Below are 15,888 nucleotides of genomic sequence, written 5' to 3' on the forward strand. Positions count from 1 at the left end.
AAACTACTAAAACGGCCCCCGCATCCTTGGATTTGTCAGCCTATGGCCCCTTAGTAGAACAAATTTGAGCACCGCTGATGTAAAAGGATCATGTGACTCGCTTACCCATGGCTCTGAGGAACTCCTTGTAGAGTTCAAAGGTCATAAGCGGGCTGGGGAGGTCGCGGAGCCACTGCTTGAGCACACTGGCAATGACGTGGATGTTGTAGTCGTCCAAGTTCACACTGCTCACATCTGGAACAAGACAAGGTTATCATGGACAATGCAGGACACAAACACTTCCTGTTTGACATCAAATGTCATATTTTGATTTCTTCTACAAACTGAGCAAGGTCATGGAATCGTTTATGCGAAGGCGGCACAAAAATCATAAGAAAAAAATCACAATCACGATTCACACTGAAGCCTGGATTAAACTCAGGAAGCAACCACAACTCTTGCTAACCATTAGCTTGTTAGCTTCGTTAGTCGCTTATGTGAAGTTACACGTTGTATACATCACCTCTATTGCGACAAATAAAACTATATTTCTTACAAGCATTATTATCACTGTGAAAATTGAGAAAAAGGCTAAAAATGCAACACATGGAGCAAAAGAGGAGCAGACGACAAGGAAACATGCTAACGCTAAACTAGCTTGAAATGACAGAAGAATAAGTGCTGAGTAAAGTTTAAAAAGTGCAGTTGGAAGCGTGTTGCAGCGGAAAGAAAGCAGTTATTAACAACAAATTAACAATTACATTAATGAGAGCCTAGAAAAAGGATCATATTAAAGAAAAAGATGCAACTGTTGCTGTTTGCTAGTGATGAGCGGATTGATACTAAAATATCGATACCAGGGGCCGTACTTATCAAGCTTCTTAGAATTACTCCTAATTCCAATTCATTAATTAGGCAACTAATTTGAAACTGGTGTGGGTGGCTCTATATATACTAGCCCACTGCAGCCACATGCAGAAATCAACATGGAATCGAAAAGTATTAAATCTGTGACAAAAATAATACCCGCTCTGTCCAAACGATACCGTTTGATCAGCTGCTCGTCATTAAACAAATCCAGGACATCGTTCCGCTCCCTGAATGTTCGCGCACGTCTCTCTCGCCTCAGTGCCATCCCCTGCTGGCAACTCCTAACCACTTAAGACACCTCTGAAGGTCTCTTAAATATCGTGGAGAGTAGGAGTGATTCTTAGACTTAAGAACGTTGATAAAAAGCTTTTATTCTTAAGTTTGAGAGTAGGACTAAATTTCGCAAATTCTCAGGACTTAAGTGTAAAATGGCACTCTAAGAAGCTTGATAAGTACGGCCCCCTGCTAAGAGTTGACTTAAGAGTAAATAAATTCTTCGCTGAAAGCTGCACTTAAAAGTTAGTTATCAAGCGTCTTACTCACACTTTCAGCCAAGTGTAGGACTGAATCTTAGGTGTCACACTCAGAGCTGAATTACGACATTACTATGTGCCGTAAACGGAATTTTAGGTGACGTCATTTCCGTGTCCATAGAAATGACCAATCACGGAAGGGAATCCGTTGTCTAAGAATAAAGAAATATCTTGGAAATATTTAAGTGGACAATGGGAGTGTATATTTTGACAATAAACTACAAAATAATACAAAACAAACTAGTCCCCGCCGGCACTCACGCTACCGCTCCCTCTCTTCTATCGCCCACACACTCACTGACGTCACTCACCTCACGGCCACACACATACGCTACTGTCATAACATTTTCTTTCCAATTCATTAATTAGGCAACTAATTTGAAACTGGTGTGGGTGGCTCTATATATAGAGACACATGCAGAAATCAACAAGGAATCGAAAAGTATTAAATCTGTGACAAAAATAATATCCGCTCTGTCTAAACGATACCGTTTGATCAGCTGCTCGTCATAAAAAAAACAAAAAACATTGTTCCGTTCCCTGAACGTTCGCGCACGTCTCTCTCGCCTCAGTGCCATCCCCTGCCGGCAACTCCTAACCACTTAAGACACCTCTGAAGGTCTCTTAAATATCGTGGAGAGTAGGAGTGATTCTTAGACTTAAGAACGTTGATAAAAAGCTTTTATTCTTAAGTTTGAGAGTAGGACTAAATTTCGCAAATTCTCAGGACTTAAGTGTAAAATGGCACTCTAAGAAGCTTGATAAGTACGGCCCCAGATCTTTATGCACTAATAATGATTCTCAAATCAAAATATCGATACTTCTGATACTTTAGTTCAGGAGTGTACAAACTTTTTCCACCAAGTTTGAAAAGTCAAAGTATAAGACGACATATTGATATTTTACATATTTTATTTTAAAAAAGCTATAAACAGATATTGTGTCACCTTTGTATTATTGGTGACTAAGTATATTATTATTAATCATTCGTTGAAATGTTTCAGCCATTCCTCATTTTTTTTTCTCTTTTTCTTACATTTTTTATGTTTTTTTCCCCATGTGAAAATAGAATTTAAAAAAAATTATAATAGTACGATTGTGTAACTGTATAACATAGTGTGTCAAAAATTCTGCCAGTACGAAAAAATGTATGTTCAGTTACACATTTACCAGTGTTTAATATGGTTGTTGTAATTGTTTTAATTAATTCATAAGTTAGTATTATTATTATTTTTTTATTAACTAATTAATCTTTTTTTTAAATTTTATGAATATATTATTTGTTTTGAGAGCTTGTAATATTTTTTTAAATGTATTAAAAAGTTAGTACTATTTTATTTTTTAAATAACTAACAAACTTTGTTCATATTTTAACTATATTTTATTTTAAGAGCTAGTAATATTTTTTTAAATATATGAATAAGTTATTATTATTACATTTTTTTAATTAACTAATTAAACTTATGGTATATTTTATTTTGGTTTTGAGAACTTGTAATATGTTATAAATGTATTAAAAAGTTAGTATTATTTTATTTTTTAAATAACTAATTAAACTTTGTTTATATTTTAACTATATTTCATTTTAAGAGCTTGTAATATATTTTTTAAATGTGTTAAGTTAGTATTATTGTATTTTTCTAACCAACTAACTAATAACACTGTGTTTATATTTTAAGTATATTTTATTTTTGTTTTGAGAGCTTGTAATATTTTTTAAGTGTATTAAAAAGTTAGTTAGTTCATTACCAAACAAAATAATATTAACTTTTGGATTGATTTGAAAATTTTTACAAGCTATCAAAACAAAAACTGAATGTACTCAGAATATAAACAAAGTTTAGTTAGTTAAATAAAAAAAATACTAATTTATTTCTACATTTAAAGAATATTACAAAACAAAAAAAAATAAAATATACTTTAACTAATTAAACGTTGTTTATATTTTGTTAATTAAAAAAATAATAGTAACTTATTAATATATTAAAAAAATATTACAAGCTCTAAATGAAAATAAAACGTTTAATTAGTTAGTTAATTACCAAATAAAATAATGCTAATTAAACGTTTTATTTTTATTTAGAGCTTGTAATATTTTTTAAATGTATTAATAAGTTACTATTATTCTTTAATCAACAAAAATATAAACAAAGTTTAATTAGTTCAAGTATATTTTATTTTTGTTTTGAGAGATTGTAATATTCTTTAAATGTAGAAATAAATTAGTATTTTTTCAACCAACTAAACTGTTTATATTCAGAGTATATTTAGTTTTTGTTTTGATAGCTTGTAATATTTTTAAATGTGTTAATACATTAGTATTATTTTATTTTATGAATTAAGTAATTAAACTTTGCTTATATTTTAAGTGTATTTATTTTTTTATTTTGAGAGCTAACATTTTTCAAATCAATGCAAAAGTTAGTATTATTTTCTTATTTTAATTAACTTACGATTCAAACTTTGTTTATATTTTAAGTATATTTTTTATTTTGAAAGCTTCTAATATTTTAGATCAGGTGTGTCTAAACTTTTTCCACCAAGGGCTGCATACTGAAAAGGTCAAGTGTGGGGGGGCCATTTTGATTTTCTTTATTTTGAAAAAAAGCTAAACACAGATATTATATATATATTTTCCCTACAATTTATTGTTGTTGTTTTTAAGATAGATATGTTATTATTTGAAAATACACAAAATGTTTAAATTGCAGCAGACACGTTAGGTATATTTGCACAAAGTATCGGTATCTGCCGTGTGCCCAGCGATCACAGAGGGTGCATCGATCCGTTAATCGCTACCAAAGGTAGCAGCAGAATGTGATTGATACTAGTGAAGGGTTCAACATTTTATTTTCACAAAATCAGTGTTTTGTATTTTTTGTTAGTTTAAAAATTCAAGGAATAACAGGTGGATTTCGGCTTTACTGCCTAAACATTTGTATGAAACAAAAATATATATTTATAATGCCTTCTTGTGTTTTTCTTCAGATTATAATTGTGATTAAAATTATAAAGCCAAAATCATTGAGTGGTCCTAAATATTTTTAAGTAAAACGTATTGGTATCAGTTATTAATATGGTTCTTCGAATCTTCGTTGGGTTTTACTTTTTCAGCTGTATGTAGAAATGGCGCCACTGGTTGCATCAGCTCTGTGATCTTTTCATGTCTTTTATATTTTTTGGATGTTTCTCTTGCTCTCATGTGTTTTTTACCTTATTTTTTTGTACTTTTGCAACCACAGCATTTTCTCATTGTGGGATAAATAAAGTCTATCCTACCCTGTCCTAAACTGCAAATTAGAAATGACTTTTCACAGCAGCACGCTGTAATGCACGAGCACTTAAAAAGGCATCAAGGGCGATTCTGAAGGACGGCGGAGGAAGTAAAATGGCTCGAGGTCATTTTATTTTGTATCCCCGACCAAGCAACATGCATGTAAAGTTTCGAAATATAAGAACATTTTTGTTGTTTTTAGGGGGGAATTAATTCGTAATAAGTGTACATCTACACAAACAAAAAGTTAGTTACAAAAAGAAATAAAATTGACAGATTACTTAATTGACTGAAAAAATAATCGATTCAATAAATAATTGTTTAGTGCAGCCCTATTTACAACAATAAAGTGATGAGTAACTGACACCTTAGTGAGTAAGTGGCCCACTCACTGAGTGCATCGACACTACACTGACACTCTGTTGGTGTTTCATTGAGGCGCCATCTGCTGGATTGAAAGAGTTACTGCAAATCAACTTGTTTGGGTCTCACCTGTGTCCAGCCCTTGACGAAGTTCTTTGATCTTATTGGTGGAGCCCGACTTCCGGTAGATGCCCTCCGTGTAGAGGCCGTGCATCTCGATGTAGTTGATGAGCTTCTCCACCAGTTGGGGCACGGCACGCTCTTCGCTGGTCAGCCTGGAAAGCTCCACGGCGAACTGACGAGGCGACAGCTCGGGATCGTACTTGTTGACACACACACACGGCAAACACGTTATGGCTTCCACAGGTGGTGCTGGCGGACGGTGGTCTTATACCTTTTTACTGCACTTGGTGGCCATCTTGGAGCAGCACTTCCTGTGACAGGCGTAGCGACACACTACAACACACACACATTACATAAGAGGTGGCACCTGTAAAGCCCAACTAACTGACTTTACATGAGTGGCTGTAAAGTCTTTTGCTTTTATTGTGTTTTGTCAACAATGCCACCTATCAGTGTCAGTGGTGGTGAATAGAAAAAAGTGTGCCCATAACCACAGAACAGGAAGTGGGAGTTCCGAGTGTTTTTCCACTCACATTTGCAGACACAGGCTCGGTCCATCATCCAGATGAGGGAGGAGCAGTACTCGCAGTAGGTCGGGATGCTGTACTGGGTCGACTTGAATATGTGGCCGTTATGCTCTTCCACCTGCAGGGGGCAGCAGAGGGGGCATGATGAATGACAAAAATCTCAGTTTCCCACAGCTCAATTTCTAACTTACGATGTCCGTTTCTTTCTTGCGAGGCTTTTTGCGTTCTCGCTTGGCAGCCTGACACACAAGTAAAAAGCACAATGGCATGACCAGCTATCAACATTACATATATACACATAAATATATATGTACGTTATATACACATACATATATACATTATATACACATACATATATACATTATATACACATACATAAATACATTATATACACATACATATATACATTATATACACATACATATATACATGTATACACATACATATATACATATGCATGTATATACATACATATACACACATACATATACACACATACACATACTTAAATACATTATATACACACACATAAATACATTATATACACATTCATATATACATATATACACATACAGATATTCACATGGATGTATACACATATATACACATGCATATATACACATTTACGTATACACATACATATACATATATACATATATTATGTATATATACTGTATATACATATTTACATATGTATATAATTATATACTTTCTATATACTAGTATATATTATCTATATTTATATAATTTATATGTATGACTTTATATATATATATATATATATATATATATATATATATATATATATATATATATATATATATATATATATATATATATATATATATATATATACACACACACACACATATCATATTTCTCCCTCTGTCTGCAGCTTTTTCATCAGCTCCTTAATGAAAGTGGATTTTACTTTGCAAAATGTTTATCATTGTAGCAATACGGTTGTTAAAGTTAAGGATTTTTGTGATTTCTGATCGTTTGTGAGGACACCAAAATCCCTTCTGTGCTTGTGCTTGTGCGTGTGTTGGCAGAGCAGCGCATACAGTACAGTTTAGCTTGTCCTTGTTGTTTTGCCTTCTTAATAAAGGGAAAGTTGATCCATCACCTCCTTAAGTTTGTTTGATAAACAGTACTTTATATTGTGTTGAAAGTGTAAAAACTTTCACTAAAATATGGACTTTTGTCAAGGCTGGAACCAATTATTTATATTTACATTGTTTCTCATGGAGAACTACATTGTATATTTACAAACCAATTAAGTTTGTAAATCAGGGTTCCACTGAAATTTCAAACAAATTTTACGGACTTGGGATTGGGGACCACCTGTTTTATAGAATCAAAAAAACAGACATTTTTCGGGCTTTTTATGGGTTGGTCCACCAGTCAGGGTTTTTCATCATTCATGGGGCAGCCAATGAACATGCATCCTGTGATTTGCAAAAACAAACATTTGGTTGTTTTTTGATTTGGGTTTTCTGTAATATTTATCACTAGAGTTGTCTTCAAGAACATTCCGGACATCCGGCTTCCCAGGTTGAGGGAAGAGTCACAGAATGAAAGTTGTCATGATTACATTGTAGGGTTGTACGGTATACCGGTACTAATACCGGCGTAGTAATACATTAAAAACGGTACTATACTGCCTCTGAAAAATACCGGTTCCCTTTTTTTTTCACCGGCATGACGGCGCGCCGTCGTCACGTCACATTGCTGGCTTTACGAGCAGAAGAGCATGTTCAGCAAAGAGTACTACAAGCAGACACGGCGTGTAGACAGAAAAAGGAGAATAGACGCATTTTGGCTTAAAAACTAACGATAAAGGTGAAGATATTGCACTGAAACACAGCTCAGCAAGAGCTTTAAAACATGGCTAGCTAGCTAGCTAGCGGCTAACATCCATCCTCAGTCAGCAGTGTTTTAGCTACCTCTAAATCATTAATCATTGCCTCCATGGCGAGGAATAGCTAGACATGCTTCACTACACACTGTAGGAGGATACAATAGCTACCTGCTAACAACAAGCTAGCGCTCCTGAATGTAAACAAATGCCATTGGCGGATCTACACAGACATCGACTGTAATGATTCCAAGCACAAGAGCGTATCTAGTCGATACTACTATGATTACATCAACATTTTTTTTATTGTCACAAAATCTTTTATTCTTTTAAATTATATATATATATATATATATATATATATATATATATATATATATATATATATATATATATATATATATATATATATGTATATATATATGTATATATATATATATATATATATATATATATATATATATATATGTGTATATATATATGTATATATATATATATATATATATATATATATATATATATATATATATATATATATATATATATATATATATATATATATATATATATATATGTTTATAAACTCAGGAAACACGTCTCTGGACACACGAGAACCTCAAATATGACCAATGTATGATCCTGTAACTACTTGGTATTGGATCCATTCCCAAATTTGTGGTATCATCCAAAACTAATGTAAAGTATTAAACAACAGCAGAATAAGCGATTATTACATTTTAACAGAAGTGTAGATAGAACATGTTAAAACTGAAAATAAGCAGATATTAACAGTAAATGAACAAGTAGATTAACAATCCATCATCATTTTGACAACATAATAATAAATTGAGAAATGACACAATATGTTACAGCATATGTTAGCAGCCAAATTAGGAGCTTTTGTTTGCTTACTTACTACTAAAAGACAAGTTTTATTAGTATGTTCACTATTTTATTTAAGGCCAAAATTTTTCCTTTATTGCAATAAGAAACATGTTTCATGTGTCGTAAGATTTTTTGTTAAAATAAAGCCAATAATGCCATTTTTTGTGATACCCTTCATTTTCGCCTGAATGCCGCTGAGATAGGGTTCAACGACCCCCCGCAAACCCAAAAGGGACAAGCGGTAGAAAATGGATGGACCCTTCATTTAGAAAAGTTTTGAAATACATTTTGGTACCGGTACCAAAATATTGGTATCGGGACAACCCTTTTACATTGCGATGTCTGTCAGGTTGATTTCTTTCATCCGATGAGCCTCTTACCCGGCCGATGGTTCCCTCCATGGGCTTGTACTCGGTCATGAACTCATCCAGGAAGACCTTGAAGGTGTTCACCCACACCTTCACGGGCGACTCGCTCCAGTCCCGCTGCTCCAGCCGCATGGTCTTCTCCAGGATGTGCTCAAACAGGGCGTAGAGGTCCTTGTAACGGATACTCTTCCCGTCGTCCATCTGGTGGTCAGGACGAGGACGTGCGACATGTTGACATCAAACATGGCCGTGATCACATGTCACTGTTAGACTGCGGAGGACTCACAGCCAGGGCGGTGGAGTACGAGTTGAAGATGTTGATCCTGAACTCCTTCAGCGCTTTCTTGAAGACCACGTCCACCATGGTGTCCTTCTTCCCGTTTTCACTCTCCAGGTCAGCGATCTGCAAGCACAAACACTTTTTAGGTCAACATCTACACAGAAAGGTGTAGTAGTAATCCCCCTAATTCTAAATAAAAAAACAACACATTCGTTATTGTTGGGCTATGGCGCCATCTTTTGGACGAGTTCCCTCACTGCAGGTGCTGCTGGGCGAATGCCTACAGTGTTTACTACTTTTTAAAGCTTTGAACTGGAAATAGAAGTTCCATTCCATCTTCTAATCGTCCATAGCGTTTCTACTCATATGGATTCTTCATTCATCACTCAAGTAATGTTTGTAAGTTTTTACTTACTAAGTTTGTCATGTCTGTAGGAGTGTTCTCGTGCATTTTTGTACATGCTATCGTAATGTAATGAAGCTAACGTCGCTAGCATTAGCTAATATGCTAACACGTTTGCAAGTGTCTGTGTTAATATTAATAACTTACAAGGGCATTCTGTTTGTATTGTTCCAGTTTCACAAATCCCTCAGTAAATTCACCAGGACGTCACCGTGGAGTTATTGAGTCTGTTTAGCTGATTGGAGAGCGAGCTTCCGCAGCTAGTGGGTCCATGATGATGACTACTGTTTTGTTTGATCAGCCGTTTTACTGCCATGTTACAATCAATCATCCGTCCATTTTCTACCGCTTGTCCCTTTCGGGGTCGCGGGGTTTTTTGTTTTTGTTTGTTTTTTCATTTTATTTTATTTTTTTCATAAATAAATACAATCATGTGTGCTTACGGACTATATCCCTGCAGACTGTATTGATCTATATTGATATATAATCTATATATTGTGTTTTTTATGTTGATTTAATAAAAATAAAAAAATAAATAAAATAAAAAAAATATATATATATATATATATTTTTTTAAATTATTATTATTTTTATTTCTTGTGCGGCCCGGTACCAATCGTACCGGTCCGCGGCCCGGTGGTTGGGGACCACTGACATACAGTACATAAAACAAAGAATACAGTATAAAACGCATTATCACATAATATTATATGATAATATAACACCATTTGGCAACAATTATGGGATATAAATAAACATTTACTGAATATTTCAGCGTAAATAACTCATATACATCTGCGTTTTATAGCAAAGTGTGGCTAATTTTTTACCCCTAAAATTTAGTGTGTACGCTTATATACCGGTGCGCTCTATAGTCCGGAAAATACAGTGTATTATTTTCTCTAGTTTAATGGTGTCATTATGTACCAGCCAGGAGGGAGAGTGGAGGAGAATGCTGAGCACACACACGTCAAGTTAACTTTCAGTTTCAAAACCCGTCAAGGCAACCTAGGTGGTCAAAACCATAAGAGACGGCCGACTATTGCACAGATTGCTCTGGCCTTTAGACAGCTCGGTTCACTCTCTCCAGTGCTGGGATTGCTATTGTTTGTACTTACTCCTGTTTTGTAATACACATTGTTTAACTTAAATTCTAGTCCCTTCTCATCATTTTAGACAACCTTAAAACAAAAAGATTTTGGATGGACTCTCCCAAATAATATGTACCTCAAAAATTCAGACTTTTCATTTATAAGTGCCTTTTAGAAAGTCATGGACAAATAAAGCAACACTGCATGAAAAAATATTTCAAATATTATAAATAATGAAGCAAATGACGAGACGTAAACAGATTATTGTGACCTTCTTCAGGAGGAAGTCATTCATGGTGCGATAGTCGTGGGCTGAGGTGAGGATGTGCAGTGCATCGTTCTGCCACTGGGTGGGTTCCAGAGCAATGCTGCTGATCTTCACGCTGCGCCGTCGTTTCATCTTGGGAGAAGGCTCCTTGTTCTCCTTACTGTCCCGCACACCCCCGGGAGGAACGACTTCCAGGTCTGGACTGTGAGGTGGAGACGGGCCATCTGACGAACAGACGCAGAGAAAAATACTTTGAATACTGACGAGTTTGCAAATGTAGCTAACATATGGGGGGCTACAAGTATAGATGACGACATAGAAATTCTGTTTTCTTCCAACCCAGTGTCATTAATTCTAAATCATATATTTCAAATGATAAGTTTGAAATTGGTACGGGTCTCTCGGCCTTGAAACAACTTGTGGAATAGAAAATAAGCTGAACATAAGACTACATGAAGAATGAACACAAGTTGAATAAAAGCAGAACATAAGCAGAACAGAAGAAAAAGAACAGGAAAAAAATCTAAGCAGAACATAAAAACACAAAAGAAAATAAGTAGAACACAAGCTGACACGCAAGAACATAAGAACAACATAAGTAGAACATGAGAAGAACATCAAAATAACACAAGAAGAATATAAGAGGAACATAAGAAGAACATGATAAAAACATAAGCATGGGAAGACCATAAAAGAACATAAAAATAAAATACAAAATAAGAAGAACATAAGAATATGAGGCCAGCATAGGAAGAACATAAGAACAAAAAAAGAACACGAGAAGAACAAAAAAATATCACGAGAAGAACATAAGAAGAAGATAGGAGGAACATATGAAGAACATGAGGATAACATAAGCATGGGAAGACCATAAAAAACATAAAAATAAAATACAAAATAAGAACATAACATGAGAATAACATAAGAACATGAGAAGAACATAAGAAAACAATAATAAGAACATGAGAAGAACATAAAAAAACATAAGAAGATCAGAGGCACATAAGAATAACATGAGAAGAATATAAGAAAAACATAAGAACATGAGAAGAAAAAAACCAAACAAAAAAAACATAAGAATATGAACAGAACATAAGAAGAACATAATAAGAACATGAAGAGAACGTAAGAAGAACATTAGAAGAATATGAAAAGAACATAAGAACATGAGAAGAACATAAGAAAAATATGAAAATAATATAAGAAAAACATAAGAACATAAGAACATAAGAAAAATATGAGAAGAACAATAAAAAAACATAAGAATATGAAAAGAACATAAGAACATGAGAAGAACATAAGAAAAACATAACAAGAACACGAGAACAACATGAGAAAAACATAAGAACATAAGAAAAATACGAGAAGTACAATAAACATAAGTATATGAAAAGAACATGAGAAGAACATAAGAACATGAGAAGAACATAATAAAAACATAAGAACATAAGACATAAGAAGAATATGAGAAGAACATTAGAAGAACACCTCCTCACCATGCATCTCACCAGCATCGCCCCTGCTGGCCGCCTTGTCCAGGATGACTTTTTTCTCGCTGTGTTTGGTTTTACTCCAGAACCGCATCTTCCCTCTCATCCTGCAGAAGACAAATCAGATTGACGCGAGGAAGAAGTCATGAACTAACTAGAATGCATTAATTATGAGCATTGCGTCATAACATTGATAGTTGTGGGTCTGCATTATATTTATAATATTTCACGTTCATACCTTCCATCCTGACTGGAGGTTTTCCTCAGCACCTCCACTTTGCCCAGGTCTCCTGACGACATTGTTTTATGGATCTTCTTCTGATCCTTGTGAGAATCCTGCGAGGGGAAAAGAACACCAGACCTGATGAACTGTTACAGTAACATATTTAATATTAATCTCGTTTCATGCTGCAGTCTCTGTACTCAGTGTTGGATTAGTGACAAAGAAGGTGCACAAGAAGTGAAGCTCCTGCTTTTGAGCGTGGTTAGTTTTCAAATTTGAACCATTCCAGCATGCAGGAGCAAAATCGGAGAGTGCGCAGAGACCGCATTCTCGCCGTCGAAAGTCCGCTTTCAAGCAGAGAAACGTTTGTTGGTCAAAGAGTCCAGTAGGGGTGAGTTTAGCGATGTTAAAAGGCTCCGCCCCCCAGCCGCATGACCCGAGGGGTTGGCGCAAGTGGCGGAAACAGGTCAGGGGGACCATTTACCGTCTCGGAGTCACTCTGATAGTCCGCCTCGGGGGGGTGGGCGCACGAGGGCGACAGGGAGGGGGACAGCGTGCGGGAGTGGGCGGGGACGTAGTATTGGTCGTCGTCATCATCCGACTGCGTCGCTCCCTCGGAGTTGCAGCGTGTGAGGAAGTCGGCGCGCGTCCGGGACATGCGCGCTTTCTTTTTGGGGCCAGGGCGGCCCACCTGCTGCCGGGCAACCACAGGAACGTCAGACCTCAAGTCTAAAACGCTGATGCAAGAAAGCTCAGCTCCTCTTCTCAAGACCGGAACCTAACTCGGGAACTTTCAAGTCAAAACAAGGAGTGGGCTGACAGCCAATCAGCAGAGACCAAAAGACTGCAACTCTTCGTCAAGATCAAAAATTGTCAGACGACTGTCACTCATTTCAATCACTGGGTTCTTCCTCGACTCCTGGGGGAAAGACACAAAACGCTGCATCTCGCAAAGAGGCTTACCGCTCTGGTTCTGGATCCAGCAGACTGGGGATCATCTCTGAACATGGACAAGGATCTTTCCTGGTTGACCAAATCCTTATCTGACCTGGAAAAAACACTTCGGTTTAAAGTCTGACAGCATTGACACTTGTTTCATAGATCTGGACCCAAAAAAAAATATGTCTTCAGGTAAAATTCACACCAAAATAGGCAGAGTGGTCACTTTATAGCTTTGTTTTCTAAAAGACTTTCAGCACATATTATTGAACGCCCACTTTTATCTCCAAACCTATTGACGTCTTAATGAAAGGAAGGCTGCCTTCTGTTCTGGCGATGCAAGAAAAAAGCAAACAGCTAAGAAGTGACATATTCAAAGCAAAAATTGCGTACAAGAACAAAATAGAAAGCAAATATTTTAGTGGCAACATACAACAAGCTTGGGACGATGTAAATACAAAACAAATAAGCAAAGTGACACTTCTTCAAACATAAGTGAATGTTTTGCTAATGAGTTGAATCAATTATTTTGTAGATTTGATAAAGTGGATGCTAAACCAGAATGTGATGGGATCTGTAAACATCTCCCTGCAGGAGCACGCACAGGCCATCACTGAGGATGCTGTGGTTCAAAGTAATCTTAAACTGAAGCCAAACAAGGCTACTGGCCCAGACAGCCTGAAAATCAGTCACTTAAAGACTGTGCTTCCCAGCTGAAAGGAGACTTTTCAAAGCTCTTTAATTTCCTTCTTGGCATAGGTGTGCCCAAACCTCAGAAAAGTTCCATTATTATATTACTGATGATTTCCTCAGGATGCTTGAGGAAAAGCTGAAAGAGCACAAGGAAACAAAAGGCTATGACATCTATGGACTTAGACTAATCCATGCCTTTGTCTCCAGCAGGTTAGACTACAGAAATGGCCTTCTCACTTGGCTCTCTAAACGAGCTGTATAGCAGCTGCAGTACATCCAAAATGCTGCTGCTCGAGTCCTGACTAGAACCAGGAAATACGACCGTATGAGTCCAGTGCTCAGGTCACTGCACTGGCTTCCTGTTGCTCAGAGAATGGACTTTAAAACCACTCTCCTTGTGTACAAGTCTTGTCATGATCTTGTGCCTAAGTACGTCTCTGACATGTTAGAACCATATGAACCATCTCAACCTCTTAGAACCTCAGGGAGTGGTCTTCTGTTGATGCCCAGAGTCAGGACCGGACATGGTGAGGCTGCGTTTCAGTTTAATACTCCTGAAATCTGGAATAGTCTTCCTGAGATGTGAGACGGGCCTCAACATTGGGAATGTTCAAATCCAGCCTGAAAACACTTTTATTTAATTGTGCATATAACAACTGAATGTATTTTATCTAACCCAGACCTGGGCATTCTGCGGCCCGCGGGCCGCATCCGGCCCTTTGTGCGTCCCTGTCCGGCCCGCGTGAGGCCAATTATAAATTACAAAATGCATTTAAAAAAGTATCTATGTCGAGTGTGCAATACAACGGTGCTGCTTTTGTTTTGAAAATCGTTATTTGTATTACTTCCGTGTGGACGTATGCGTGTGCGTGATTGTGAGTGAATGTGAACAGCGGCAATCACAAATTACAAAATAAAGTTGAAAAAACATCTATGTCGTGCGCGCAATACAACTGTGCTGCTTTTATTTTGAAAAGTATTATTTATGGGCGTATGTCCGTGTGTAACCTGCGAGTGAAGGTGCACATGCAGCGACAAGTGATGCACGGTTTACACCCGAGACGCTAAAAAGAGAAAAGTTGATGACGAATGGCATGTTTTCAACAAGACATGGACTGCCAAGCGACGTTCCCTCTAAGGTGCGCGCCTGCGTAATTGCGCACTGCTCAAGCGTCCGCTGCGCACAGCAAATATATGCCGCGCACCAAATCAAATCCCATCTGAATTCTATCAAAATAAACATATTTATTCTATGTAATTTTGCAATGCAACTTTGAGTGACAACAAGCGGCCCTAACGGTGTTCGTCAACACCGTTCAATTGAACACCGTTCAATTATTGTAACGTCTACCTATCGAGATGCTTCGAGGACAGGAATTATATCGATCACTTTATTGAGCAAAACTGTTTATATTCGGACATAACCACACCAAAAACATGAGTAAAACACTTCTATCTCGAAAAACTAGTCATTTTCTGCCGTACAAAGCAGGCCAAAACCAACTTGTCATCTGTCACCAACACGCATATCACTAAACCACTGGTGCGTTTATGGCCACACAAAAAGTCGGACAACTCAAACACCACACAAAGTTACACTATGACTCCTCAGACATACGTGTGCTTATTTTACTGTCATTTATTATTAATATTAATTTATTTATATTAGTCATGGAATGCTGTTACACACACTATGTTGAAGTATTACTATTATTATTATT

At 36.4% G+C, this 15,888-nt stretch overlaps 1 protein-coding gene across 5 annotated transcripts in view; it reads right to left on the bottom strand.

The window, feature by feature from the left end:
- myo9ab (myosin IXAb) overlaps positions 1–15,888 on the bottom strand; it is a 195,399-nt gene that overhangs the window by 21,369 nt on the left and 158,142 nt on the right. For all 5 annotated transcript variants that reach the window (XM_062063305.1, XM_062063308.1, XM_062063307.1 and 2 more), the window contains 11 exons: positions 13,499–13,583; positions 12,551–12,648; positions 12,319–12,419; positions 10,826–11,046; positions 9,067–9,183; positions 8,793–8,981; positions 5,861–5,908; positions 5,676–5,787; positions 5,414–5,475; positions 5,149–5,341; positions 106–234 (listed from right to left, as the gene is read on the bottom strand). In XM_062063305.1, coding sequence (XP_061919289.1) covers positions 106–234; positions 5,149–5,341; positions 5,414–5,475; positions 5,676–5,787; positions 5,861–5,908; positions 8,793–8,981; positions 9,067–9,183; positions 10,826–11,046; positions 12,319–12,419; positions 12,551–12,648; positions 13,499–13,583 — 1,355 coding nt within the window. The remainder of the gene's footprint in view (positions 1–105; positions 235–5,148; positions 5,342–5,413; positions 5,476–5,675; positions 5,788–5,860; positions 5,909–8,792; positions 8,982–9,066; positions 9,184–10,825; positions 11,047–12,318; positions 12,420–12,550; positions 12,649–13,498; positions 13,584–15,888) is intronic.

Source organism: Entelurus aequoreus, linkage group LG11 (genome assembly GCF_033978785.1).
Source record: "Entelurus aequoreus isolate RoL-2023_Sb linkage group LG11, RoL_Eaeq_v1.1, whole genome shotgun sequence".
Lineage (NCBI taxonomy): Eukaryota > Metazoa > Chordata > Actinopteri > Syngnathiformes > Syngnathidae > Entelurus > Entelurus aequoreus.